General features: G+C 40.8%; 2 protein-coding genes across 2 annotated transcripts in view; both read left to right on the top strand.

Moving 5' to 3' along the window:
* Positions 1 to 2,150: 2,150 nt before the first annotated feature.
* On the top strand, positions 2,151 to 7,271 carry vps26bl (vacuolar protein sorting 26 homolog B, like). The gene is made up of 6 exons (XM_071906177.2): positions 2,151 to 2,516; positions 3,961 to 4,117; positions 5,062 to 5,226; positions 5,344 to 5,519; positions 5,714 to 5,856; positions 6,994 to 7,271. Exons 1-6 carry the CDS (start codon positions 2,294 to 2,296, stop codon positions 7,126 to 7,128), a joined length of 999 nt encoding a protein of 332 aa, XP_071762278.1. The 5' UTR covers positions 2,151 to 2,293; the 3' UTR covers positions 7,129 to 7,271.
* An 8,888-nt stretch (positions 7,272 to 16,159) lies between these two features.
* The window catches only part of arhgap32b (Rho GTPase activating protein 32b), a 104,522-nt gene continuing 92,866 nt past the window's right edge, over positions 16,160 to 27,815 (top strand). Inside the window, exon 1 of the mRNA XM_071906168.2 lies at positions 16,160 to 16,615. The gene's annotated coding sequence lies outside the window, so the exon portion shown is untranslated. The remainder of the gene's footprint in view (positions 16,616 to 27,815) is intronic.

The raw sequence follows: 27,815 nt of genomic DNA, 5'->3' as shown, positions 1-27,815 counted from the left end.
CAGATTTTTTTTATTAATTGTATAATTGAGTAATACTACACTGCTTGTCTATGGAAGGCCCTTTCATCAGATCTCACACAAGTATGCATTCATATGTTTTGTTTTGTTTCGATCCTGGGTTTCAATGGGGAGTTTTAGTGTCCCGTGGTCTAAATGTTGTTTGAGAAGCTTTAACACCCTGACAAGAATAAATGATTAAATGTGATTAAATGTGATTAAACTCCGCCCTCTAGTGGTGCAACACTGGCATCACACACACGTGTTAGTCAGTATATTCAGCATTTTCCAATCAATCAGGTGAACAACTATTTTTGCTCAAATTAGAGAATGTCAGCCAGAATGTATTTGCTGAGTAAAAGTGAATTTACATCTATTGTTGCCTGTTTCATGACTTTAATCTGACTGAATCTAACTTTAATTTAGCTTCATGCTACTTTAATCTTATTTTTTTAAATGATAAAACATAAGATTATGATTTAGCTTTATACTGATCAGTTTATGGTGGAGTTTGTTGTTGGTTCATACTGGTGAACAGCTTGTAGGCTAGTATGTAACATCATTATCATTTAAGAGCAGGTCATGTGCTGATGATGTATAACGTCAGCAGCTTCAGAACAAACAAATAAGCAAACAAATAAATAAGTAAATAAATAGGTAAGTAAATGAGTAAATACAACAACAATATGGTAATCTGTAAAGTTATCATTAAGGAGACCCTTTTTACATCAGAAAAGGTTTGGTTAAAATGTATTTTTGATTCAATAATGAATCATCCAAACAAAGCAATTTATTGGCCTGTATTGTGTAGGCTTATATATTATTTTAAAGCTCTGAATGCAAATAATAATCTATAAGAAACAAAACAATGTGCATGTTTTTCCATGTTGGATCACATTTTCAAAGCCACACTGCAGAGGTCAGAGTGGTGGATCGTATCAGTCGGGAGATGCACAAAGCACTCAGGCTTGACAAGCTCGTCTTCCAGAGGGATATTAGTCAGACTTTGAAGTGAATGGTCTTATCAGAGGCACGGGGCAGAGTGGCACGACTTCTTTTCATCCCAGGCTGTGGGCACTGAATAATGGCCCTGATAAATCAGAAATGGCGGAAATTAATTTGATTTCTTTTCACTCATTTATTTCACAGCCGCGTCGGAGTTAATTGGATCCACCACAGCCAACAGAAACGATTCTCTCTTGGCGAAGAAACTTGCATTTGGAAAACTGAGAGTCTCTAGAAAACACCTCCAAATATGTAGCCTAGACCTATTTATTAAGGTCAAGTTGATGCCTCATTCATGTTATTATTATTTCAGTCTTCCCTTCTTTTCCTCAGGCTATATTTATAAATCCCCCCCCCCCCCCCCCATGCTCCATCATTCATATTTATGGCCATCATGCTGCTGTCCCCTTCCCCAACTTGAATATTTATGAGCACCCCAGTAGGAAACTCATTCGCGGAGACCAAGCGGACAAAATGACCAAACACTCTCTAGTCGGAGATCTAGCTTCTTGGCAGGAAAAGGGCAGTAGTGAAAAGTATTAGGAGGTTCCAGAGGGGAGGAAAGAGATCTCACTCTGCCATAATTTCCGGGTACCGCAAATGTCATCGCTGTGAGAAACACAAACACATCTTATTTGGACCACATTACACATAAACGTATTGTTAACATTCAGAGCTAAAATTTACGTTTTTGTGAAAAACAACTTTGTTTCACGTCGCTAACAGCTGTGCTTATGTGTTCTCTAACTGAGGCTAAGTAGGAGGAGCAGACCGCATGCGCAAGGGTTTACGCCCTTTTTTGTAAGCCGGAAGATGGTTCGCCTTTTCACTGATGAGTGATGTATCTGCTAAATAGACAATCTTTGCCGGAGCAAGCAGGTGCGCGGTCTGTCGCTTGCTCACGCCTGTTGATACTGCGCCAAAAAAGCGCAGAATGATTATAACACGACACGATAACTGCACTGTTAGCGACGGTGATATTTTATATTGTCACGTAAAAGTAACTGTATCACAGTTTAGCCTTGAGAGTCAAATCATATCAAAAGTAACAAAAATAACTTAATCTAATAAATACGGTTTTCACTTGCACATGACCGCCAACGCATGCGCAGTAAGTCGGCGACGGTTGTAACTCGAAATATTCAATAATCTGGCAGTCGGTTTGCATTGGACATCACACTGCAAACCGATAAGAAATTACTTGTTACTCAGGCTACAGTATATTGCCTTACAGTACAGGTGGTGCTTTTCTCAGCAGGATCCAGCGACAGAGCTTGGCTGACGAGCAGCGATGAGCTTCTTCGGTTTTGGTCAAAGTGCGGACATCGATATAGTTTTGAATGACGCCGAAACGAGAAAGAAAGCGGAGCATAAAAGCGAAGATGGGAGGAAAGAGAAGTATTTTCTGTTCTACGACGGAGAAACGGTGTCGGGGAAAGTCAACGTTACGCTGAAGAACCCGGGCAAGAGGCTGGAGCACAACGGCATCAAAATCGAGTTTATCGGCCAGATAGGTGAGTGGCAGGCCTGCGTTTCACACTGACTCAGCCCGCTGTGAGAAGAAGTAACCACCGCTAAAGTATAACATGACAGTTTGGAGAGCTAGCTAGAAGCGCTGACTCTATTGCTAACGACCCACAGTAACTATGTTAAGTTAATAATTGACTTATCATCTATGTTAACTTTACACTGGTTCCTAACAACCGACTGCATTGTCGTAACAAAGTGTCAGTTTGAAGTGTCAGGTCTCGTGACAGATGTGCGTGCAAGTCTGACACATTAGGGGAGGAAGGGGGGGCAGGAAGTCTTCACCCATTAGTTTATCTTTTCTAACTGTTGACCTTTGAGAGGTGCTGTTAGGTTCGCATAGTTTTACAATTATTTTCATACCGTCGAGTAGTTCCAGAACTAAAAGTCTAAATTTTCAGAGTCTAAGTAGGTTAAATTAAAGGGCTAAGGGCTCACTTGGTAACACATGATAGCACCTGATTCGATACGGCTATAATACTACTATATTACGGCTATGTAACTTTTCCATCATATCACAGTTTATTCAAATGCAAATTTGGTTAAAACACAAGTGTACTACTACTTGCTCCTTGCCAGCCACTGACTTGTAGCTTGAATGCATCTTGAAACTTTTCATTAAGGCTGCTTTCCTAATGTCATAAATCAGTAAGTTATGACCTCATGCCATTAGGTGTCATCTAAAAGGATCTTGCCAGTCAGTTAAGATAAAGTTATTTACAATTTTCAGATATTTTTCATCAATATTACACCATTCTAGTTGTTTTTACCCTGCTTTCATTTTTCCTAAATTGTCCAGTCCTGTGGTAGTTGATTGGCTATGCTGGGCACATGCCAAACTGACATGCAGTTGGAGAGGTAACACTTGAGATTCCTTCACAGAAGGAGGCTTCAGAAGCTCTTTTAAGTAGCTTATTTCATTTTCTTCCCCTTTTGGACGAGCAGCACAGCAGCATAAACATGGTTTTGGGCTCATGGAGGAGAGGAGGGGGTAGTGAGGGAATGGAGGAGTGTTGTTTTTGAGTTGGGATGCACCCTTAAGAGTCAAGAGGGGGGCAACTGTGACCCAAAATGGCGGCATGAAAAGCGGCTGTGTCAAAAAAGTAAACATTATTATACAGTGTTGCGTTAACACAACTGCTGCATTAGATCAGATTGTTTTCAAGCTACAGTTTGGATTGTATATATGAGGGCCCAGTCACTGAGCTGTGGAGATAACAGATCATTATCTGAATGGTATTACAGGTAAACAATTCAAAGAGATTTGACTCAGCGATTTGAACGTCATTCAAGACAAAGCTAAGATAGTTGCCATCTGTCATCAGTAATAGTCATGGGTATTGGCAGCTGTCATCAGTGCAGGAATGGCTTACAGAACACACCAAACCGCTCCACTGCAGTTGTCTGATCCTATTTATGTTCTGTTTCCAGAGCTGTACTACGACAGAGGGAACCACCACGAGTTTGTGTCTCTTGTGAAAGACTTGGCTCGACCCGGGGAGCTCACGCAGTCGCAAACGTTTGACTTTGAGTTCACGCACGTGGAGAAGCCCTACGAGTCTTACACCGGTCAGAACGTCAAGTTACGGTAAGCACCACTGGGCAAAGAGAAGAATTTGTGCGTGGTGTGCATGAATTATTTGCACTCCAATTTTGGGAGGAAATTCTGTAGACACACACACACGGTTTTTCATGCAGAGCAACGTTCTTTGTGGCAGCCAAAGCCTTTTCTGCTAGTGCCAAAGGGAAAAAAAAATAAGGAACTGAAAAAAACCTGAAAATAAGTCATTTTGAACTATGTGACTTTTGGCACAGTGCAACCATCCAAAGCACTGGATGGTGTGTGTACCAGTTGACACAACTTGGTAATTCACTAAGCTGAAGAAGTGGCAGCAGACATCTCCTCGTTGGCTGTGGCACTTTGCTGCTTGTTTGCCAGCTTTGTCACTAGCTATAGGGTTTTTTGTTATTGTTGTTTCTTTATTTCTCAAAAGCGACTAGTGACAAATCTAGCTACTTTCTCAGACCACAAGGAAACACGTTCATATGTTGAATCCCATAGCATTTGACAACAAATTTAGGATGTTTGCAGGTCCTGAGAAAGTTTTGCAATGTCTTGAATTAGATTACCTTAATTCAACTCAAAAGTCTGGTTTTACATTGGCATAAATAAAGGTCTTAAAAAGTCTTAGATTTAACTTGATGAAAATTACAGACACCTTTAAGCCAAGAAAAACCCTGCATACACACACACACACACACACACACACACACACACAAAGAAAATGTTGAATTGAAGCACATGTCATTGTAGTCTCCAACTTATTATCCATCTGTTTGAGTGTAGTATAATAGACCTACACATATCATAAGACATTTTGTTTGTCACATGGTTTGTACTCATTACACAGCTATTTTCATTAGAGGAATGTGACTCCCATCACAGTTAAGAGTTTTCTGGATTGTCCGTTCATGTATTCACAGCCATATACTGTATATAAGCATATAACCTGGTTTTCCGTATGATTCCAGCTACTTTCTGAGGGCGACGGTGAGCCGGCGACTGAACGACGTCAGCAAAGAGCTGGACATCGTGGTGCACACGCTCAGTACCTACCCTGAGCTCAACTCCTCCATCAAGATGGAAGTGGGGATCGAGGACTGCCTGCACATAGAGTTTGAGTACAACAAGTCAAAGTATGACATCGTTTACACACGATCCGCTACAATGAATCAGAATTTATGAACACTTACTTTTTACTGACCAAAAGCAAAGAGTATTTAGTTTTGCCAAACCGCGCCATTTGCCTGCAGGTACCACCTGAAAGACGTGATCGTAGGGAAGATTTACTTTCTGCTGGTGAGGATCAAGATCAGGCACATGGAGATCGACATCATCAAGCGGGAGACGACGGGCACGGGGCCCAACGTCTACCACGAGAACGACACCATAGCCAAGTACGAGATCATGGACGGAGCACCAGTCAGAGGTGATGATAGTGGTTTTTATTTGATGTTGCGGGGTATCGGACTGTGACCCTTATTCTGACCCTTGCTCTCTATTCCTATAGTAGTTGGTTCTATATTTGTAGCAGACCAACTTATTTTTGCTGGACCCATGCTTCCCTGGTTCCCTTTGATAAGCCATGATGTTTTTGTGTGTGTGTGTGTGTGTTTGCTGCAGGAGAGTCCATCCCCATCAGGCTGTTTCTGGCAGGCTATGAGATGACGCCCACCATGAGGGACATTAACAAGAAGTTCTCGGTGCGCTACTACCTCAACCTGGTGCTCATAGACGAGGAGGAAAGGCGCTATTTCAAACAGCAGGTACACACACACACACACACACACACACACAGCAGTAGGGCACCATGTTTGCATGTTAAATTAGCTTTCGGTCACCCAGTCACATTCCTGTGGATTTCAGCTTTTGGTGGTTCATCCAAAGTGCTTTGCTATTTAGACACTCAGTCAATTCTCAGTAGGCTGAGGTGGCTCGGCCCCGCCCACACGCTCAGCATCACCCGGTTCTTGTTGGCCATCATATCTGATGTGGAGGCATTTAAACATTCATGGTACAACCGGTCCCTAAGTAAATTCTTTTTTGGGGGAAAAATGCCTACTGTGAAAATCAGGAAATATTTTAAATGCCACATGCAAATTCCATGCCAAGTAGAAACTACAAGCCAAGGGTTGTCAACACAGGGCTCTCTCTCTCTCTCACTCTCTCCCTCTCTCTCTCTCTCTCTCTCTCTCTCTCTCTGTCTCTCTCTCTCTGACACTTTTCTTTATTCGTCTAATAAAAAACATTATGCGTGTTCAAGGAGAGAAGTGTGAAACTGCAAGTAACTGTATTATTGTCATTTTGCACCAGCCTACACTGCTGTTGCCAACCACCAAGGCATTCTTTCTGCCTTTCTCTTCTCTCTCTTTCACACTGTCCACACACACCGCTCCGCTGCCTGAACGTCAAATAAGTCTAATTATCAAAATGGCAGTCCTCCTCCTGAAATTGGGCAGTGCAGACAAAAGCTTGTAGGACAGAGTGAGAGCCGCCTCCTTCCCTCTAATTGTGCCATCCGCTGCAGAGCAATACTTTTACTTGGGGGAACAAAATATCCAGCGCTGGAACCTCAGCACCCATCAACAATTTATACTGGGGGCATGGTGTTTTTGGCTAGTTTAGCAAGCAGCTGGCAGACTACTGCACCTCATTAACTATGCATACTGTCGACCAATTAGGTAATTTCATTCAAATATGGGTGAACGTAGCGTCATTTACACTAGGAAGTAGACTGGATATCTAAAACCAGAGTTTCTGGCCGTCAAATTTCCACCACACTGACAGCTCTAATGTTTGGGGTAACTTTTAGGGATGGGACGATACGCTTATCTCATGATACGATTCAATAACAACATTTAGTTTTGAGGCTGAATCCCTCCTAACCTGTTGTGAGATTGCAGGAGATCACGCTGTGGAGGAAAGGCGACATCGTGAGGAAGAGCATGTCTCACCAAGCAGCCATCGCCTCCCAGCGCTTCGAGGGCTCCTCCAGCGCAGAGAAAGCCCTGGCCCAGTGCAAGGAGGACAGCAGCTAAAGCCCAGTGTGTGTGTGTGTGTGTGTGTGTGTGTGGGGGGGGGGGGGGGGGGGTGTTCACCTTTGAGCGAACACAGTGCAAAAATTGTCAGCAGAATTCTGAATGTGAACGTCATTCTGTATTTGTTTGCATTGAGGTAGAATGTGCCGCAGTGTTTTTCAGGATGTGTGTGTGTGAGAGGCTTTGAAACATGACAGTATGTGTTTTGTCAGAGGAACAAGCAGTCAGACCTGGGTCAGAGAGTAGTTACAAGTTTATTCTGTTTGTTTTAACCTGCTTGGAGTGCCAGGTGGGTGGGGTTTACCACATCAGGCCAAACTGGATAGTGTCCGCTAATTTCACATTCACAGAAAACCATACGAAATTGACTTTCAGCTACTTTGCTGTGATTGAGTACATTTTCTGGCATTCTTCACCCATCTGGTACACCTAAGAATGGTTTGCAAATACTGTTTGACCCATATCTTGAATTCTGTGTGTGTGTGTGTGTGTGTATGAATGTATGTGACAGACAGTCACCTCGGGTGTATTTCTAACACGGCCCATTCCTTCAAAAATGATCCACTTGGCTGGAAGAGAGCGCTGTACAGTAACTGTAGTCAAATACAGTACATTTACAAAAAAAAGGGTGAAAAATTGATCTTAAACTTTTAAATTTCACCTCAAAGGAATGTGACATTTTGACTTACTTCATTTGCATTAAGTTGAGATTGTTTTGCCTCCATGCCCTCTGCTGGAAAACAGCTCCTATTACTGAGTTTTGACTTTTGCTTCTTAACTTTACGAAACAAGCAATGCCTCTTCGTACGCAGGGAGTGCAAGATCAAGTGCAAATTTAAAAAATGCACTGAACGAATTGTACATTTTGGCAAACACAGCGATGACACATTTGTATAAGACAAGGCTTAAAATGTTTTCATACATTCCAGGGCTTTCATCAGCAATAGGTGTGATTATGGGATATTTATTTTTTAACAATCCAATTTTTTTTATGTACTTCATCTTTTTACCAGCATTTTACATGTTTGATGCATCAGTCGGTGGAATGATGAAACCAGGAGCATCGCGGCTTTCGCATCAAGTGTCGCCACTGCTGCTAAAACAAATGTGGCAATTGTGGTTGTCGTGGGGATTTTCTTACATCGCCAGGTGATGAACATGGTCTCTGGTGTTTTTGTAGCCCCGTTTTCCTATTTGCACTATGATCTCATTTTGCTCTTTCTGTTCTCAGTGCTGTTGATGAAATGGACTCACGGCGAGGGCCAGGGGTCATGTAAAAAAAAAAAAAAAAAAACCCGGGTATCACATATATCCAATATAGTCAGTATTACACCTGTGTGCAGTAACAACGCCAACACAGATGCTTGTGAACCCAGCCTATGTGTTTTCTGTAGGTTTTGGTGCAAATGACTGTTGGGCTTCCCTGTAGATCTAAGACTGAGATCTAGTGTTGGTTAGTTAGCTTTGTGCCTAAGGATTTATTGCCAAATTGTTTCAGTGCAATACTAGAGAAAAATAATGTCAGTTTACTGCCATGCCCATTCTTCCCATGTAGTGCAGATTGTGTTCATCAAGTTTATCTGCTGTAGTCACTTTTTATTATGTAGAATTGAACATAGGATTCAGTCTAACGTGGATTTCGGATCATTTTTTATGGTGGGATAATGAATGTATTGGAAGGCGACTCTTGTCATCCGAAGTATGCTACAACTAAAAATCCCAAACTCAATATATTTTCTAAACGAGCATAATTAGGTTTATTGTTTCTCCTGGTCAGGCGGATCGGATCATTGAGTTACAGTGCCATTGCTTCCTTTCTAAAATAGATTTCTTTTCACACTCGAGGAGAGCATGAGCTCTTGAGTACAAAGTGTGAAGCATTGAAACTGAACCCCAGCACTCAGCCTGTTGTCCTTAAATAGTCCTGACCTGCTACTTTTCGCTCGACACGCTTATTCTGTGCAAAATATATCACTGTGTATCACATGAGAGTTTTAGCCTGACATTTTTATATTTTATACTTTGCTCGGCAGTAGGGTATGGTGTATTTTTTTTAGTACGCTATTGTTGTGCTGAAGCGACATTTCTATTGTCACCAGACTGCTGTTCAGGTAACTGCTAAAATAGAGGAAACACCAGCCTGGTGTGTGTTGATTTGAGCTCGATCAAGTGTCTGGAGCTCGACTGGAGGGATGAGACTGTGCTCCTTCACCAGAAATTATTTTTTTTATTTTGGCAGTTACCGCCATTGATATGTTAATGCTTCATTGAAATCTGTTGAAAAAAATGTGTATCATTCAAGCAACCCAAAACAACTTCGGAGTACATACATAATGTTTGTTTGTTTGTTTGTTTTTGTATGTGGCTGTGATTTTATCTTTGCCAGTACTGGTACAGACATAGGTAAACTAACTCAATTTGTGACAGGGAGTGAACTGAGATTAAAAAAAAAAGATGAAATGTAGAACACAAATGCACAATGTAAATGCAACCCTCCTCCTTTGTTGTTTATGTTTATGTTTATGTCATGTTTATCTTTCTGTCTATAAACATTGATTTTAATCATTTTATATTCCTGTTTTACTTTGAATTAAAAGAGAGCCACTGAAAACACATATCGTCTTTGTTTTAATTCCTGACATTATTTTGTATAAAGTGAAGTGCCAACTCAAATGTACTCTTCCTGTCTTAGATCTGCATTACTGAAGCTTCTCTGCTTTGAGTTTAGCCCGTTCCGACTCTGTGGCATCACAAAACAATTTCTTGCTTTTCTAAATGAATAGGCAGTGACTATATTTCAAGGTTATGTCTGTGGTTTTCATTTCAGTAAACTTAATTTCTTCCTACAAGGCTATTTCCATGGCAGGTACAAGACACAGACATAACAGAATATACGCTTGAACACATCTTTTCATCTTAATGCACAATACAGGGGTTCGCGGGGAGGTCAGGTGGGGTGATTTGGTCCCAGGAGGGGAGGGGGAGACTGCCATTCACAAGGCAACCAGCCCGAGGAGCAAAAATGACCCTTGTAGGCACCCTTACTGCGCCCTGGGCTTCTTAAATGTGTTTCATATATTTAAATGTATGTGAATATTTAACCTTAGTATGTGTGTCTGTGTCTTCCAGATACTCTTTCAGTCACTAGTTCAACATTGGAGTCCATCCCTAACTAACTGAGAAACACAAGTGTTATTAGTTATAATCTTTATCACAATTTTACTTCTCCAGCCAATATGCCGTGAATGTTTATGATTCGATCATATTGGTGTCAGGTTTTGGCACACTTTGCTGATTAAAGCCTCAATTTGGAATTTATTGAAACCTGATAAATACTGGGCATTTTCACACTGATTCCTCGAGTCAGATTTGTGCAAGAGCTTTAAATACATTCACGAATAGCTGATACAAGTTTGACCACTGCATATGTTTGGTCCTTGTATCAGTCTATCTCAATTTGAAAAATGCTTCAAATCCCAGTCACTGGTTTTGAGTCTTGGATCTGCTGTTCTCTTTGTGTTTGGATTAGGATTTGGGAATTTAACTGATTGTGAACTCTTGATTGTTTTCAGTAAAAGTCACTGCTGATGGTTTTACAGTAAATCCCCAGTGTAATTCTCACTGTGTGGAGCAACTATTGACAGTAGAGGGCAGGTTTGGATCAAGTTTCTTTCTGAACAAAACTATCTGGGCATGGAATGAAATAAATTATGGTAAGAAAAGACTACTGTTAATCTGCATTACTGCAAAGGTAACATTATAAAGAATAGTGAGGGAGTGTTTAGAAATGAAATGATAATTAAGTGATAACCGGCAATGATTACATTTGCCATTCATTCATGATATAGTCTTTAGAGACTCATCAAGTGACTGTGCCAGAGAGAGCCAGAGTAAGACTGGATGCAAAATAATTTTGCCTTCAAAATAAAAGCGTAAAAGTCACTCCTGGAAAAATCTTAATAATTAAGTATTGGGGTGTACAGAATAACAAAAATTGTATCAAAATACTGGAATCATTACAATGAATATGGAGTGAAACTTTAGCTGTTAAATAGATACTAAAAGGATGATATTGTATAATGGAGCATTGTATTTCCTGCTGAAAGAGTGTAATAAGTGAATAAGCCTCCTCTGAAACGCCCTGTGCTTGACATATATATACAGTATGTAAGTGTTGGCCAGAGCATGTTATTGTGTAGCTGCATATGAAAAGACAGCATCAAAATACTCAACAATGTTGAAAAACTACAACAAATATTTGCAGACAGGTGTAAAGTATCGAGAGACACAATTGCCAATCCTGCCACTGACTTTCCATCTCGTCTAACTGAACTAAAGACTGACATAGTATGGAATGGCAGGTGATTGAACGCCCTGCCTCTCGTCTAAGTCAGCAGTGAAGACATTAGTGATGACAAAAACGTCCCGAAAACTCAGAAAAGTTTTTGGGTGTTTTTTTTGGGAAAAAAAAACATACTTCAGTCTACGGTGCTTGGCCTTGGCCTGGTACTTAAAAGTGGTTGTCTTTGCCTTTGAGTTGCCAGAATAAAAGTTACTTGTATAAGGGAATTAAAATTGTGCTTGGTGTTGTAATCGATAAACCAAAGTGCCTGACCATGCTTTTATGAACCATGTGAATGAAGTACTGTGCTGTCTTTGAGACTTTTATAAGAGAATATGAATTCTGCATTGTGCTGTGGTGCAGTTATTGTGTGCCTGAATAAAAGCCTTTATGTGTATGTAAGTGCACACACCTAAAAGGCACACATCATGACATGTATAAAATGTAAGAACCATTATACATATGTGTAGATTGTTTGGGTTTCAGGGGGTTTGATTGATTGGGCATGTTAGCCTCCAGTCTGTATTCATGCGTTAGAATGGATATTGGAATAACTGAAGAGATTTCTTGGGTAGTTCTATGTTTGGTATTTCATACAGCAGTATGTACTGAAGGGACTTACTGGAGGAATGAATTGAAAAAGGAGATAGTCTACCACAAGTTATTGGAACACTTATTCTTTCAAAAAAGCTTACAAAATAAAAAAAACAAAAATCAATTCAGTTCTGTCATTTTTATTCAAACAAAATACAGCATAAAGTTTGGTAATATTGAGTGTCTAAGACTGCAGGGGTTGCAGACATCAACGCTGTAATGCTGGGCAGGACTGAAGCCTCTGCAGATCAGGTTCAGCAGCCTGGCCTTTCTAGTGTTACAGGCCAAATATTTCAGAAAAGCCACGGAAGGAAGAGGCTTTCTGCTGCAGCAGCAACAAATGCGAGTTTCCGTGAATCCACTCTACTTGCTTGGAATGATTACGAAATGTCCAGCGTCTGTTTTGTCGATCCGCAGCCTCACATGACATGATGAGAGACGTGAGCCAAGGTGTTGTTGTGATCCTTTGGTATATCCTACAGAATGTTTACCGGCATTTGGCTGGTGGCTGCCGGTCATTTCCCTCCCTCACAGACATCTGTTGGAGCTGACGGATCTGACAGGAGGTTATACACTCGCTTGTTTTTATCCCTGGGCTGAGGCAGTCTGTCACTAAAGCCTGTGAGGTTGAAAGTGAACTGAAACAGGCTTTGGAACCGTCTGTCTGAGGAGAGGAGCAGCAACGGGAACAAAGAGATCTGGATTAGGAAACTGGTGAGTGACCGGGCTCCGAGTTCTTCTTCACTTACTTGTATTCCCTCGAAAAAATGTACATATCCTGTATATAAAGAGAATGAGTACAAGGCAGTTTAGGGTTTATGAGGTTGTATTACAAACAACATTCAAACTATGAGGGATTTTGATGTCCTTCCATCTTTCTATCTCTGGTCAGCTGCAGGTCCTGAAGAAACAGGAGGAGATCACTGTATGACCTTTGACCTTTCAGCTTTTCACCAGTACAATGTTCAGCCATATACCGGTACTCTTATTCATCCCATGTGTCTCCTCTTACTTTTCCATCCACCGACCACAGCGGCGAGTGAATCCCACAACACACCAGTCGCTCTCACTATCTTTGCAGCCAAATATGAAGCCTTACAGTACATTACATAGAGTATAACAGAAGCGGTCGAGGGCTGGCTACCTGCCAAAGTGGCTGGTAAAACCAAAATGTAGCAGTATTTAGCTGGTGTCTGCTGGTGTTCATTTCCCAGCATCCTCCTCTCTCCGTTCCACTCTCATTCTGACTTGGTTGTCTTTCAGCTGGCCGGCCTCCAAACCCAGAGAGAGAAGAATAGGGAGGAGATAAATAATGTCAGGTAACACAATGCACTGTACTCCACTTGATTGACATGAAATACAATTCACTACATATTGCCAACAAATTGGCTGTAATCAATGCTAGTAACAGTAATACACAATTTTGCATTAATACATAGAATGGAAGCCACTTTCCTGCACAGCTTTCACCCATCTCCATAGTATCTTATCAGCCAGTTACAGCAACATGGTTCATGATTGAGTTGTTGTGTTCTTCAGTTCTTTGCAGGTGAAACAAAAGAAAGAAGAGTTGGAAAAGTTTTCCAGCATCATAACGGTATGTCCTGCACAGAATGTGTGTGTTTATGTGTATGCATGTTCATTGTAAGCCACGCTGTGCCTGTCTGACGTCTCTCTGCTGTCTGTCTTCTGTAGGACTTCAGACAAACCAACTGAGACCTTCAAAGACAGCGGGAGAGCAGACAGGAAGAGGAGTTGTTGCAAGTTGAACATTTTCTGCAGCGCAGTCTGAGGAAGGAAAACTTTTCCTTCCAGCCAGCCACAGTGGCTGGTTGATACCAAAATTCATTCATCTTGTGGCTTGGCCAGATGTTTGTCGAATCCCCTGTTTTCTCTCGTCTGTTATTCGGTTTGATGGTGCTGGAATGGAGAATTTCACGGCCGGAGACGGATCATATGAACGCCTGTGGATCTAACATCCAAACACACTCGTTCTCAGAGCACTTAAATAACAGTACGTAAGTTTTTCATTTAGTTTAATTTCATTCTGTTAACTATTAGGAGTAGTTGTTGTACATGGGCCTCATTCTGCCACATGGAACCACTAGAGGTCACTTGTTTAGCTCTCAAAATCCAGCTTCAGATCATCTGTAGAGAAACTATGTGATTGTAGAGATGTAGATGTACACTTCTTTTCCTTGGAGACATCTGGGATCTAGCCTGTGTAAAAAAGTACGGCTCCTCATCCACCAGGAACCTCTCTTCCTAGCGCTGGCTTCATTTTTTCCACTATTTTCAAAGGGAAGGACACGCTGTTACGCATTCCTGACAGCGCAGAGAGCCTGGCATGCTTTTAGCACTCAGTTCAAAACTTTTATAAAAAGGAGCTGAGTTTCAAACTTGGTTTTCAACGGTCTCTTAACAGTGGGAGCCAAGACCAGCGCTTCCCTCAAGCATCTGTTTGGTGTTGCTGACTAAAAAAACGAAGAGACTGCAAAATGCTGGAGTCAGATACAAGCTCTCTCTGAGTCTTCCTACGTAGGGAAGTCTGTAACTGTCAGAAGGTCACACTCCCTTTGTACCACATCTGTGTGTGTGTGTGTGTGTATGTTTAGCAGGAGGAACCTCGTCTTCCTCATTCCCCTGGGTGTCACAGCCTCCATGGTTTCTTCCAGCTGCTACCCACCACTTGTTCAGGCTTCCTATCCAACCAACAGCGAGCCAGACTTCAGCCTCCATCGACCCCACCAACCCCTCCTGATCTGTGAAGGTGAACCAGACTCCAGACACCTCAGAATACATTAGATTTGACCTTGTATTATGGAATGGGGGAGCTTCATCCTCTCTTTGGCTGAACAAAATACACTGCAGCTAAGACTTTACAAAACACCAGGTTGTCGGGGAAAGCATTACTTTTTATATGATTCATGTGCTAATGCAGCCAAGCTAACAATTCGGCCTGAAGGTATGAGCCTTCTACAGTGAAGTGATTAAATTTTGAACACAATCAATCGTCATGATGCCAAAAACTAGGAAAATTCTCATTTAATACATACAACTTATTGATTTTTGAGGTTAATTTCTGTGCTGTTTTTGGCTGGTGACTGATCAGTTCATCACTGATACATCTGATCATAGTCACTGATACATCTGACCAATTTTGTATTTTTAATTGATTTCATCTTGTTAGCTAGTTAACCACAGCATCTGCTGATCTTGCTATTGCTGTCTTGTTAATGCGTCTCATTTGCAGAAAAGCTCATATTTATTGTCTACACCTATCAGCGGCTAGTAGTGGCATGTTAACTTCAGCATTTGTGACATTGCTATGTTAGTTTACTGGCTGGTTAGCTAAGAAAGCCTAATCCCACTGTTTATTTAGATTAACTGAGTCCTCAAACTGCAATTTGTGCTTTGAGGGCTAAAGACAACAGTTTATTGTGTCACAGTAGAGTAGGCTACTCAATTCAGAAACAAATGTACATTATCAGACCATTTACCTTTATCAACAAGATTACTGTATGGGGGTACACCTACGACTGGTATCTTAAAAGACCTAACTTTTTCTGGCCTGTTTGTTATATGTTTAGCCATTAATGAATGGCCAATTCTCCAATGGACATCCAAGATGGCGCCAGCCATGGATGCTGGGATATTTCAGATGTAAATACAAAGCTGTTCTATTCAAGTGGATTTGGTTGGAAATGATAAAAAAAAATTGACTCTGTATTTAAAATAGTTTTAATTTGGTTATTGTTTTATTTGAGAAATTAAATGGCACTAAGATACTTTGTGTTGCAGCGGCAGATAGAAGAGGAGAAAATGCGCTTCAGGTATGGAATTGATGTTTAAATTAACTTATTACATGGCTTTCATGGTTTTAGCCATTTGTCTTCAAGGCACGCCCCTAAACATCACATCTCAGCGCCCCGGGTAACAGAAAATTCCCTCTTTCCCAGTCACATTTTCCTCCTTGTTATGGTCATTCAGAAACGCTCAACTCGTAACGCCGATATTTCCGACAGCACCTGAAGGCAGCATAATGATAGCGCTGCGCCTCTGAGCTCCATTCACTCCGAGGTGTGCTCGGTTAAGTTGCGGTACGGAGGATAGCTTCTCTTTAAGTTTTAACCTGGAAATAGCGACTTGTGACTCCAAAAAAAGCGAAATTGGTCAGCGTGTTGCTTTGGAAAGCAGGGGACGTATCAAGTTAATCTTTGGAAAAATAGAAGTCAGTGTTTTATCCAGAAAGCACAACAACTGATTGAACGCTGTCCGTGAGCCCTGTTGTCCCAGGGGAGCCTTTTTGTTTAGGGTTAAATGTGAATACAACAACTGGCGCGGTTGCCTCCACGGCTTCAGTTTGGAGATAAATTGAAAGATATTGTCTGATATCTTCTCCCTGATGTGTTTTGACTCTATGGATCAAGCTGTGTCTGTGGAGCTGCTGTGGGGAGATATTAACAGTGGTGAGACGCTAAAGAGAGACAGCGAAAGCTAAGCCCAACTCAGCCAAGCGTTGGCAACGACACAACCTCGACAACAATACAGGTAATTTTACTTTACCACAGTAATGTTATATGCCTGTGGTGTGTGAGTTGCATTCATTCGTATTCATTTGCTAGATAACGTTAATTTGTGCTACAGTTGGTAGTGGCCAGTAGTGAAATTATTGCTAATGTTAGCCGGCGCGCGCATGTGTGAATGTGTATGTGTGTGTGTGAGAGGGAGAAAGGAAAGAGAGAGAGGGAGAGGGAGAGGGAGAAGGAGAGGGAGAGGGAGAGGGGGGGGGGGGGGGGGGGGGGGGTGTTGTTAATGTTCTTCTTCTTGTCTTTTAACGGTTGTTAATGTTAAAGTGTACTATTTTACTTACTATTGGCCACCGGGTGAATAACGCTAGTCTCCAGCTAGTCTCATAAGCGTGCATAGAGCTGGCCAGTCCCGGTACGTTCCGTTCTGTCTTCTATGGAGGAACTGTACTGTAAGTCTATTCAAAAATCTGACAATTGAATGCTTCCTTGCTTGTCTGCAAACCTACATACCTCGGAAAACACGGTTTAATGCATTATACAAATCCCGAGGTTTCTCTCGTCATTTCGGCATACACCCAATACACAATGCAGCACTTATTTTAATACATTTTCATATTTTATAATTGGTTCGCCTGTTACTCCAACAGCCATCTTCCAAAATACACATACGGTAGCGCGCCGCGTGAACAATTCTAAAAGTTGATGTTTTATAAAATTGTATTTTTACACATTCTGCTTGGTGGATCAAATGTTTGCCGAATTCACCAACAGACTCTAACTAGTCGTAAAAAGTCATTCGTTATGTCCTGTCAGCTATGTACGTTTTGTCGTTAAACAAGGGAACATTAAACTGCCAGATTGTTTAATGGAGTTTGGCTTCAGGTCTTCTCTATACAAGAGAACGGCACGTGTCAGGGCTAAAAGTCTACCCAGTTCAATCCCACTGTTACTACAAACTCCAGTTTGGTGTGTGTGTGTGTTGTATTACACTAGCATATCAGTTAATATCACCAATTGAAAGTACATGTTTCAAGAAGAAGCTGTAAAGATACCATTGCTTCTATCAGAAACGAATTAGTCAACATTCGGTATTTGCCATCCTATCTGTTTTAAAATGCTTTCATTTGAAATGTTGAAGCCTAAATTAGGGGGGGGGGGGTCCTCGGAGGGATAATCAGATAGCTATGGCAGCACAATATTTGATTTACCATTCTTATCATCTTTCTAGTGCTTTATTCCTTGTATTAGATTACAGTTTAATAAGATATCCATGCAGGCAATTTAGGCTAATCCTTATTTAACCAGGCTAGTCAACTACAAACAGGGAGGGTAACATACATACACATCACTCATATCTAAGCTGCCCAGTACAATTACAGCACTGAGCAGCTCCACTGGAGCAGTTGGGCAGTAAGTGCCTTGCTCAAGGGCACTTCAGTCGTAGTTGCCAGGGGAGGACCGAGCGTTTTCCATTCATCTCCCTGTCTAGATTTTCCCAGTCAGCATGATGGATTAGTACTAGCAACATGCCTCTCAAACCATTACGCTGCTGCCGCCTCCACGCTTCGGGTGGAATGGTTTACAAGTCATGGTTCATATGTATTTTGGTATTGGGGTCATGGTTCAATACATTTTCAGTACAGCAGGGGAAAAAAGTGCCTGCGCCAGTTTGCCTTTTTGTGTATTTGTTAAAACAAACGCTAACTTTTTTCTGCATTTGTTTGTACAGCTGTGCTTGCATCCCTAGCAGGTTTATATTTGATGTTAGTTTGATCCAGCCTTCCACTTCACCTTCTTTTTGTTGCTTCTGTGAGAAAATAACTCTCACAGGTTCTCAGGTTTGTAATTTGTAGCACCTGCTTACATTTTCACCACCCAACAGAGCAAGCTAGCCATGCCTTTCTGTCTCTCTCTCTGTCTCTCTCTCTCGCTCTCACCACACTGGCAATGTGTGCGTTGGTTTACCTTTTTCTGACAGCGTAGCCTTCAGCCTGAGAAGTCAGAAGCAGCACAATGCAGAGGACTAAAGGAATTGGTCAGGGACATTTGACCAATAATTATAAAGTCCAGGCCATGTGCCATTGGGTTGTCATCACTGATGGACCCAGCAATGGCTGAACTGAACTTTCATTTCTTTCTTTAACCTATTTTATTATTAGCTTATTTTATTTTATCTGCTGTATTTGCCTGTTTTATTCCCTTTAACCCCGTTTTTAATTCAAGTATTGCTTTTTAATTGTTTATCATATTGGCTTCTATTTATCAGAGTTAAATTGTCTGTAAAGCACTTGAGGTCTGTTTTGAAGAGTGCTCTACAATCTTTTATTTATTTTCATCTGCCATTTCAGTCGATGCAGGGAAAGAGACCAAGTGCACCTCCACAACAATGTCTAAATTCAGTTGCAATCATAACTCCATGTTTCCTGTACAGTGTTTTGTAGATGCTGGGGGTGGAGGTAATTTTGGTCCTGAGGCTCAAGTTTCACTTCATTCCAGGACCAGTTCCTGTAGGTGTTGCAGTTTATGAATGGCTCTTATTTGGAGATTTAGGCTGCATCATGACATCTGGACAATTGTGCTCTAATTGTTTTGGTCGGCTGGGCCATCTTTTGTCTCAGACTAAAGACTATCTTATTTTTCATCTGCTATGCCACATTCCTGTGTTCAAACCACTTGTAAAATCGACAAGTATGAAGTAGAAGCTGCCATGTCTTCCATCTTAGAGGCCGTTGCATCAGGTGACTACTGCCAGCAAACTGGCTTTTCTACTCAGTCTGTATTTGATTTGGTGTAGCAGATGAATGTGGCTTGTTTAAAGGGAGTGCTGAGATCTGAACATAAAAGCGATCAGAACGAGCTGTTCAGCCTCGTCTCCGCAGCCCATTTACCTGCAGTCTCTCAGAGTAACAGCCTTTCTAATGAACCCCGCATGAATGTAAATGCAGATTTATTTGGCATTCATAACGGTGTGTCACATGCCTAAATAAACACCTGACAGTCCGTTAATTATTGGTCAGTGGAGTTCTTGCTGTGGAGTTCAGTGTTTCTGCTGGCTGCCTGTGCCGGTGATTTACTCCAGCCCTGTATGGGATGAGGAGGGGAAGGATTAGGAAATTGGGAGATGAAACCTCTATTAATTAGGGATGTGCCAGAATTGCTGAATATATGAAGAGTTGTTGTGTCTCTTGGCCAACTTCTAAATCTGTCAGTTTCAATTGGAGCGTTGCCAAAAGCACTGTTCACACTACTAAGATAAGGTACTAGGTGGAACCAAATAAGGAAAACTAATGTTGCTGCTGTTGTAAATTTGGACAGGTCAGTTGCAGTTGGATTAACAACAAAATGCATTTGTTAAACACTGATGTGGTAACTTCATGGATAGCCACATGTCTTACAGAGGATACAAATAATTGATTCTCAATGGCATCCCTTGTGTAAATCTTGAAGGCAGCTGAGTTATTGTCACACAACTCAGACTGTTGCATTGCAATTTGACCTCAGAAATTGCACCAGTAGACAGATAAGAATCACAAATAAAGAAAGGAAGAGGTTGAGAAAGTAAAACAATTTAGGCCCAGATAGTGAAAACGATGTACAAAGAGGAGTAGAGAAGCAGGCTGTACGAGGAGAGAGCTGTGTCTGAACTCGCAGAAAGTCACTTCCTCCTTGGCTTTGTGTTTCAGGATTGTGTTGGTGAGGTAATGATAATCGTGGCAGGCCTTTGAATCCATTTAACAAGCGGAACATTCAAACACACTTTCTGGAGCAGTTTTTCAAAGTTAATTTTGATGCTCCACTCTGAGTAGAAGCGCACAGGTAATGCAAACTCTTCAAGTGATGCTCTTTGAAAGCAGGCCTGTGTTCTGCTTTGCTTTTAGCTTAATACCAATGCTCTTGTCCTTGAAAGGGGATGCAATTTCTTTAACCAAAGAGCCTGTGCGGCTTTTGCTTATTGCGAGAACTTTGCGAGTTGTATTCATTGCTGTGTTTTAAGGTGCTTCATTACATTGTACCTTCTCTTATGAAAAGCAGTGAATATTTTACAAACACCAGTTTTCTTTGTCAGATGTGTCACTAGTTCCTTCCTACTAGTAATGAGAAATAGTTTGTTGCTGTCTCTCTCTCTCTCCCCGCGTCTAATGTGGCAACATGTATTCAGCCTGTGCAGTATTTTGATGTAGGAGACAACTTTAATTACATTGAAGATAAAATAATAAGTTATCCATCTACTTGAAGTCTCACAACTATTATGTTTTGAAAGGGAGATGTTGGAACTGTTCAAGACAAGATCAAAACAGTAATCTACCTCATCTCATGGAAATGACCAAAACAAAGAATGGGAAACAAACTTAATCCACTCACACTTGCAAACACTTATACACAGTTACATAAAGGAGCACAAGAAAAAAAATATAAGAAATTGAACACACAGTTAAGCAGATTCGAAAGGAAATACAACACTTCAGAACATAATCTTACACACATATCTTTGTACAAATGCTTTTATCTTACTCCGGCAGACCTAGGTGACCTCTTATTGGACAGGACTATCTGTTTTGGGACACAATAAATACACCATTAATTCAGCATTATACTTGGCATAAATCAAACACAATTCAAAACGGTGTGCAGACAGATTGGCCCCTTTTCCTCTGTTATGCAACCAACTGCTTTCTTTTGTTTACTTGTTATGTACATGAAACCTCCCGCACTCTCAAAGGTCTCGTTGTTTGTCTCCGTCCTCGGCGGCCACGCACAAAGGCAGACGTGACCCCTGACCCCGGCCATAGATACTGACGCATTGTGCGGGGCTGAGCGCCTATTGTGACTCCCTTCCGCATGTTCATTAATTATACATAATGCATGCTCCACTATCCTCGGGCCTGGTCCCACACATAACCAGAACCGCAGACTCTCCGTTCTCAGGATGAAAAAGCATCTCCCTCCAAGCTCCCTGCACAGTCACAGGCCTCTGAGGATGTCATGACATTCCCAAAGGAGATTCCATTCCCCCGTAAACAATCCTGGCATTGAGATAGGGGGTGGTTAGCGAGCTGCCGGGGTATTCCCACAATGGCAGAGCGGAGGATAATGAGGTAGGATTGACAAAACGGAGTTCTCATTCAGGGCTGCGTTGGCAACAAGTTGTGTGAAACTACACTGAAAGCACTTGGGGAAGCCACGTAGCTGAGAGTTGAGCTTGCTGTCTTACCAAAACCCTGTCTCGTCACCATCCAACACATTGTTCCGTCAACGCGGGGAAAGCATCCAGTACGCATTGGAAGCTGTCAGAGCTACTTGTATCAGAGTGTAGTTCAGAGATTTTTCTTTGCTATGTATCCTGTCAGCATTTTTAAGGCCTCTTTGCTGGAGCTCTAAGAGTGAGGTGCTGTCGAAACTATGTTGCAGTAAAAACATATATTGCCACGGTTTCCAGTTTTACTCCCATTTATTGGCGGATAGGATAAGATAGGATGAATTTTATTGATCCCCAAGGGGAAATTGGGTCATTGCAGCAGCAACGAATAGAGGCGTGAAAAGAATAAAAGGTACTAAAGTATATGAATAAAAAGCAAAACAAAAAGGCAATAAGGGATAAATATAATAAAGTGAAATATTAAAGATGTAGCATCTCCATGATGCTAAGAGTTTTGACTGACTAAAAAGAAACATGAAGAGAGACCAGCTCTTTTAGTTTTAAATCATTTGGCAATGAGTTCTAAGCTGAGGGAGCCGAGTACACAACACAACCCTTTTTACTAATTCAGTTTGGACATTAAGGACAGACAAACAATTCATGTGACCAAAGACAGTGATTTCCACCTAATTTTGTAGACATATTAGAGCACCAATAATAGTAGAAAGTTTAACTGTCCAATGTCTGAGACACTCGTGCAAATGGACAGAGAGGGAGCTAAATATTCTATTGGGCAGTGATTATCAAACTGCATTGGGTCCTGTGCATGGCACTCTTATCTTTTGACAAGGCAATGCCTCTGTATAATAGTGGGAAAGAATAGTTTAGAATTTATTCTCAGTTGAAACATTTTAAAAATCCTATTCAATGAGTAGTTAGCTTTAACTTTAATCAAATACATTGCTGTTAATGTGTGTACTATAGTATGTTACCATAAGTTATCCATGCCAGCAACTGAATCCATAAATCTCTGGCTAAGCTAGCTATGTGTTGGCTAAAAGTACTACAGCTACAGCCATACTAAATGTAGAACTAACATTCAGTCATTACTGCTACAAAAAAAGTTCTTGACAGACAGTGGGCACTGGTTTAGACATGTTGTTTGGAAACCTGAAAAACAGAATACTCATCTACTGCATGCCACCTTTCAATAAATGCACTCATAGAATATTTGCTACACATCTTTCGATCAGTTTCCATGCCATTGGTCAGCAGCGGTGAGTGGTGTTTATAGTAGGCTAACACTTAATACTGTTGTCTATTTGTGTTCTCCTGGAAGAAACAAGCCTTTATATACGCAGCCATTACAGTAGGCTATATTTTGTTTTCCTCACTCACAGAATACATTAATATGTGAGAGCAGGGTTGAACCTTTGAAGTGAGCATGTACACTTATTCTAGAGATTTTCTGAGTGACCAAGGTAAAGTTAAGTGAGATATGTAAAGCCACTGAGTTAAACTTTAAACCGTAAGTGTACTGTATATTCCTTTTTTAGGGTGGCGTGGTCATGTGTTTGTGTGTGAGAGCTTTCTCCTGCGTTGGAGAGTGACTTTACAAGCCCCTCTCTAAACACACACTTGATCCATTTTTATCTCGGAGGCTTTTGCCATTGAATTCAAACTGAGGAGAGTGTTTTAGAAGAATGAGATCTAGATCAAATACAGATACACATCAATCAGATGAGCTCAGCCCATTAAGAAGATTTAGTAGACAATTCTCAATCTATATAAAATAGTTGCGTGTCAAAGGTCATTTAATATTCTTCAGCAGCGATTTACTCACAATGACCTTGTCATGTAGGCTATTCATTTGGCTCTTCTTGTTTTGCTTTGCCATACACTACGGTTCATGTTGTAGCCTGATTCTTCCAGGCGAAGATCTTCCGGCAGGGTGCTCCAAAGCCCAGGGGCCCCAGACTGCCAAGGCCCAGTGAAGCAAAACCTTGCCTAAAGCTTAGTTGCGTAGTAGGTCACACTCGCACATTCACTGAGATTGTATCTATTAGTGACAGTTGGGGTTCATTGGACACCCACTTCCCATACCTCCCACCACTTAGCTGTGGAATTGGCAGCCAGTAATTAGGTTGATGGGTGTCACGTTGTCCGGATGCATTAAGGTCAGATTCACCTATCGTGCTTCAACGGGATCTTTGTCACTTCCCGAAGTGTTTTTTGTGCGCACAAGCTAATTTAATTTATTCTTAGTAGGACTGTTGTATTGAATAATGTAGCCTACATCTGTTTTGCAATAATGCTTATTGACCAAAGATAAGATGAAACCTTAATGATCCCCATGGAGAAACTGGGTCATTGCATCAGCAAATAGTAAAAAGAAGAAAAGAAAAAAAAGAATTAGAATAAAGCCAATGTGGACTATATGAACCTCCTCAACCAACCATTTCAAACCTAGAACATGTTGACAAGTTGTTAAAATTCCAGAGATAGTTAAATGTTTGAAGAATTTTGGGGGAAAAGCTGTTATCAAATTGGATGAAAATGAAATGGTTCAGTTAGGGTCCCTTTGTGTCTTCAGCCTTTGTTTTTTGCAATTGCCATGAGACCTGTCCTAGGATATGTGTTATGCAAAATGTGCCTACTCATTTAATGCATGATTTGGCCCATAATTTTGTTCAGGTGGTTTTTGTTTCATTAATATTTCTGCCAAGTGCTGAGGAATCCTTTTGATGTGTACTCCTTTTTTCTTAACTGTTTGGACAGAGACCAGTGAGCAGGCATCAAGAACACTTTACTGCTTCCCATCACTTTGAAGAGAAGTTTCAACTTCAAAAACCCTGATTGTAAACCTCCCTCCATGTTGATGCCAGTTGTTTTCACTGAGGGTGTATCTTGTTGTCCAGCTTGGACTTTGTGTCTCGCTCCTTTTGCTTTTCTCTCCTCCTTTTCCTCAGGATTTCACCAGATGATTGTCTGAAGCTTCCCACGCTACCCCTTTATCCAAAAAGAATACTTTAAAATCTCCTCCATCCCTTCTGTAGCATTCACTGGTAGCATAAATTGAATTAACTGAATTCAAGCCTTAAACACAGATAGATATAGCATTATGGTCTTGAAATACAGTTTCGGAGATGGTATACATTTGATATACATTTTGGAAAAATGGTGTTGATATTTGAAAGATATGAATGATATTTGAAAAACATTATTTTGTCCTCAAAAACAAAACTGTTATAGTAAAGATCTTAAAATTGACTCATAACTTTAATAGTATCCTGTTACATGCTTTACATTTAGCCTATGTCAAGTAGCATTTTGTAAGTTCAAGTTTGTTTATTTATATAGCCCTTTATCACAAGCATGTCTCAGAGGACTTTACAGAGAAATAGCCTAACTAGATCTAATTGATCAACAATCAGTTGTATGAGTAGGTGTCAGTGTTTTCACATGGTAGATATCACAGTTTTGAACAAAAGTCTTCATGTCAACTCAGTCATGATGATTGAACTATAATTTGGATATTTATTTTTATTATTTTTTTTACTTTTCATGTTTGATTTGGTGCAAAAAAAATGTCCTTAAATTCATTCTTACTGGCATTAAAAAGGTTTAAAAAAACAAACACCTAAACCTAACCTGCTGAAACCTGCTGACACTCTGTGGCAGTACATCACTACTGCAAGTAGGAGTTGTGAGACCCTCCCGTTGATTTTAATACAGCAGCACAAACAGCTTAAAGAGAAGGACCTGTTTGTTTGCCACCACAACCAAAGTGTGTCTCCCAAGAGCATTGTTCAAAGCAAGCTTAACTGTGCCTGATCCATCAGCTATGGTGAACAGGCACTTTAAGTGATGAATAATCAGTGGAGAGTCCCTATATACCCTCAGCTTATTTTCCTGCCAAAAGAAATTGCCCATAAACATACTGTAACATTGTGAAATGGCCTGCAAAAACATAATTCACAAACCAAAGTATAACCCTCATGTTATTACAAAACACACTTTACATGGAGAGAGAGAGACACAACTCTTAAAACAGTTTTGGCGTTCCTGGCACTTCTGCTGTATTAGAAAGGACAGATAGAGACCGGAAAATGTGGAATTACAAATTCCAGTACAATAAATGTACTGGGATTTGTTTTGGCGGCATTTGTGCACAGACATATTAACATGCGTTTGCAAAGGGGCAGTGCAAGACATACTGTATGAGAGACATTACATAAGACTATATATAGAGCTCTACAAATATACATACAACATTCAGACAGTGTGGTTTCAATTAGCATGGCATACAGAATGATCGGAGCTGTGGAGGAGGCATGGTATGTCTGGCAGTGCATTAGACCAGTGTATCATAAGGTAGTTATACTGAATAGGCTGAGAAACAAAATAAATTAAATATATTATGAGCATCATAGAAAATGGGTGTAATTTCTGAAGCTCAAAAGTGGTATCATGTGCAAAGACATGTGAATGGAGCAAGGCTGTTCAAAAAGCATGGTGATAAATGCTTAAAGTAGTAGGTTTACAGACGTGCCAATGCGGTGGTGTTGCGGAGTCTGACTGTGTGGGTGTGTATCTACAGTTGTTCAAAAAGTATTTGTATTTTGTTGTGCTAAAGATCCAGTGTAATGATTTTAAGTCACTCAGGAAATGCTTGCTATGGATTTCTAACTCGAGGAGTGGCATTTTTTATTTTTTATGGTTTTTGATAGTTCATCTAATTTGTTCTAGCTGCTTTAGTGCCCTTCTGTCTAGGCTGAGTAGGTGGAGAGGGTGTAACGCTGTCAATATGGCTTCTCAGACATGCTCATTTGTCTAACTACATGAATCGCTAACCAAGGTACATAGTGTTGATGTCACTTGCTTCTGAGTTTGGGACTTCTTGGTCCATAAAAAGCAATAGTCCTGCTCCTTTACTCAACATCAAATTACTAGCAACTCAAAGTGTTTTTTGATTCAAGTTTCTGAAATTGGGCAGCGTAAACAGAGCTTGTAGGGCAGAGTGAACCCAGTTCTTCCCTCTAATGGTGCCATCCACTGCATACAAATATTTTTATCTTTGGGGAACAAATATCCAGTGCTGCCACTTCGACACCCATCCATAATCCATAACCGAAGCACGATGCTTTTGGCTAGTAGCAAGCAGACTACTGTCTGACAGACTGCGGGCACCTCATTAACTAAGCATACTGTCAGCCAATCAGGGAATCCATGAAAATCTGGGATGGTTCGACAAAATTCTACTGCGGTCAATACTGTTATACTTATATTACGCACTGGTGCACCCCTCGACATCTCTTTTCACCACTATGCTGACGATACTCAGCCATATCTCTCGGTCAGTTCTAGGGCTGCACAATTAGCCTAAATGTAGATATTCATATATCGCTATTTTATGTTTCCATGATTAATAATCGTGTAAATTGTGTGGAAAAGAATGGATCGGCCCAACGTTGGAGAGGAAAATCCTTCTGCCGAGTCTGAACGTGAAAATATTGTTTCGGTTCCTACACCACAATAAGAGTAAGACGGTAAGAGTGGAAACAAGACTTTCTGGCTGCTGCTGCTTTGAGAAATACTGCAAAAATTAAATATATTAAGGTGCAAAACCAGGCTTGATCAAAGATAAGCTGTGTTTGTTTTGATTGTTTTAAGTTCTGGATGTCCCAGAACTTCCTTTTAACAAAATTTGGACAAAACTTGTTATTGGCCCTGAAGACAATTCACCAGTCTCTTGGTCCTGTACTTTTACTTTTCCAAGATTGTTTTTAAAACCTCAAGCAATGTACTAGATTGTCTTTTAATGATGCTAAGAGAATTTTACCCACTCTTATGTTATCTTACCCTGACTACTGCAAAGCATGTAAAGGGGTAAGTGAGAGAAAAAGGATGCTGTTAACAATTTTGCTTGTCAGTACACTTGTACCTTCAACAGGGTGGAGTGCCTTGTTTGAATCCCTTTTTGAAATGGTATGTTATGATAATTTATAGACTGTGCAGTTGTGGTAGAAAACATTATTGATTTCATGGTAACAATAGAGCAGTAGTAGTTGGTAACAGTCAG

Source organism: Centroberyx gerrardi, chromosome 11, assembly GCF_048128805.1.
Source record: "Centroberyx gerrardi isolate f3 chromosome 11, fCenGer3.hap1.cur.20231027, whole genome shotgun sequence".
Classification (NCBI taxonomy): domain Eukaryota; kingdom Metazoa; phylum Chordata; class Actinopteri; order Beryciformes; family Berycidae; genus Centroberyx; species Centroberyx gerrardi.
This window is presented reverse-complemented; position numbering and strand designations above follow the sequence as displayed.

What these genes read in the sequence shown, in the direction of transcription:
- vps26bl (XM_071906177.2), top strand. Translation starts at nt 2,294, where the DNA reads ATGAGCTTCTTCGGTTTTGGTCAAAGTGCGGACATCGATATAGTTTTG. An exon ending in GGTCAGAACGTCAAGTTACG is followed by an intron (nt 4,118 to 5,061) that starts GTAAGCACCACT and finishes GTATGATTCCAG; the next exon opens with CTACTTTCTGAGGGCGACGG. An exon ending in GGCGCTATTTCAAACAGCAG is followed by an intron (nt 5,857 to 6,993) that starts GTACACACACAC and finishes GTGAGATTGCAG; the next exon opens with GAGATCACGCTGTGGAGGAA.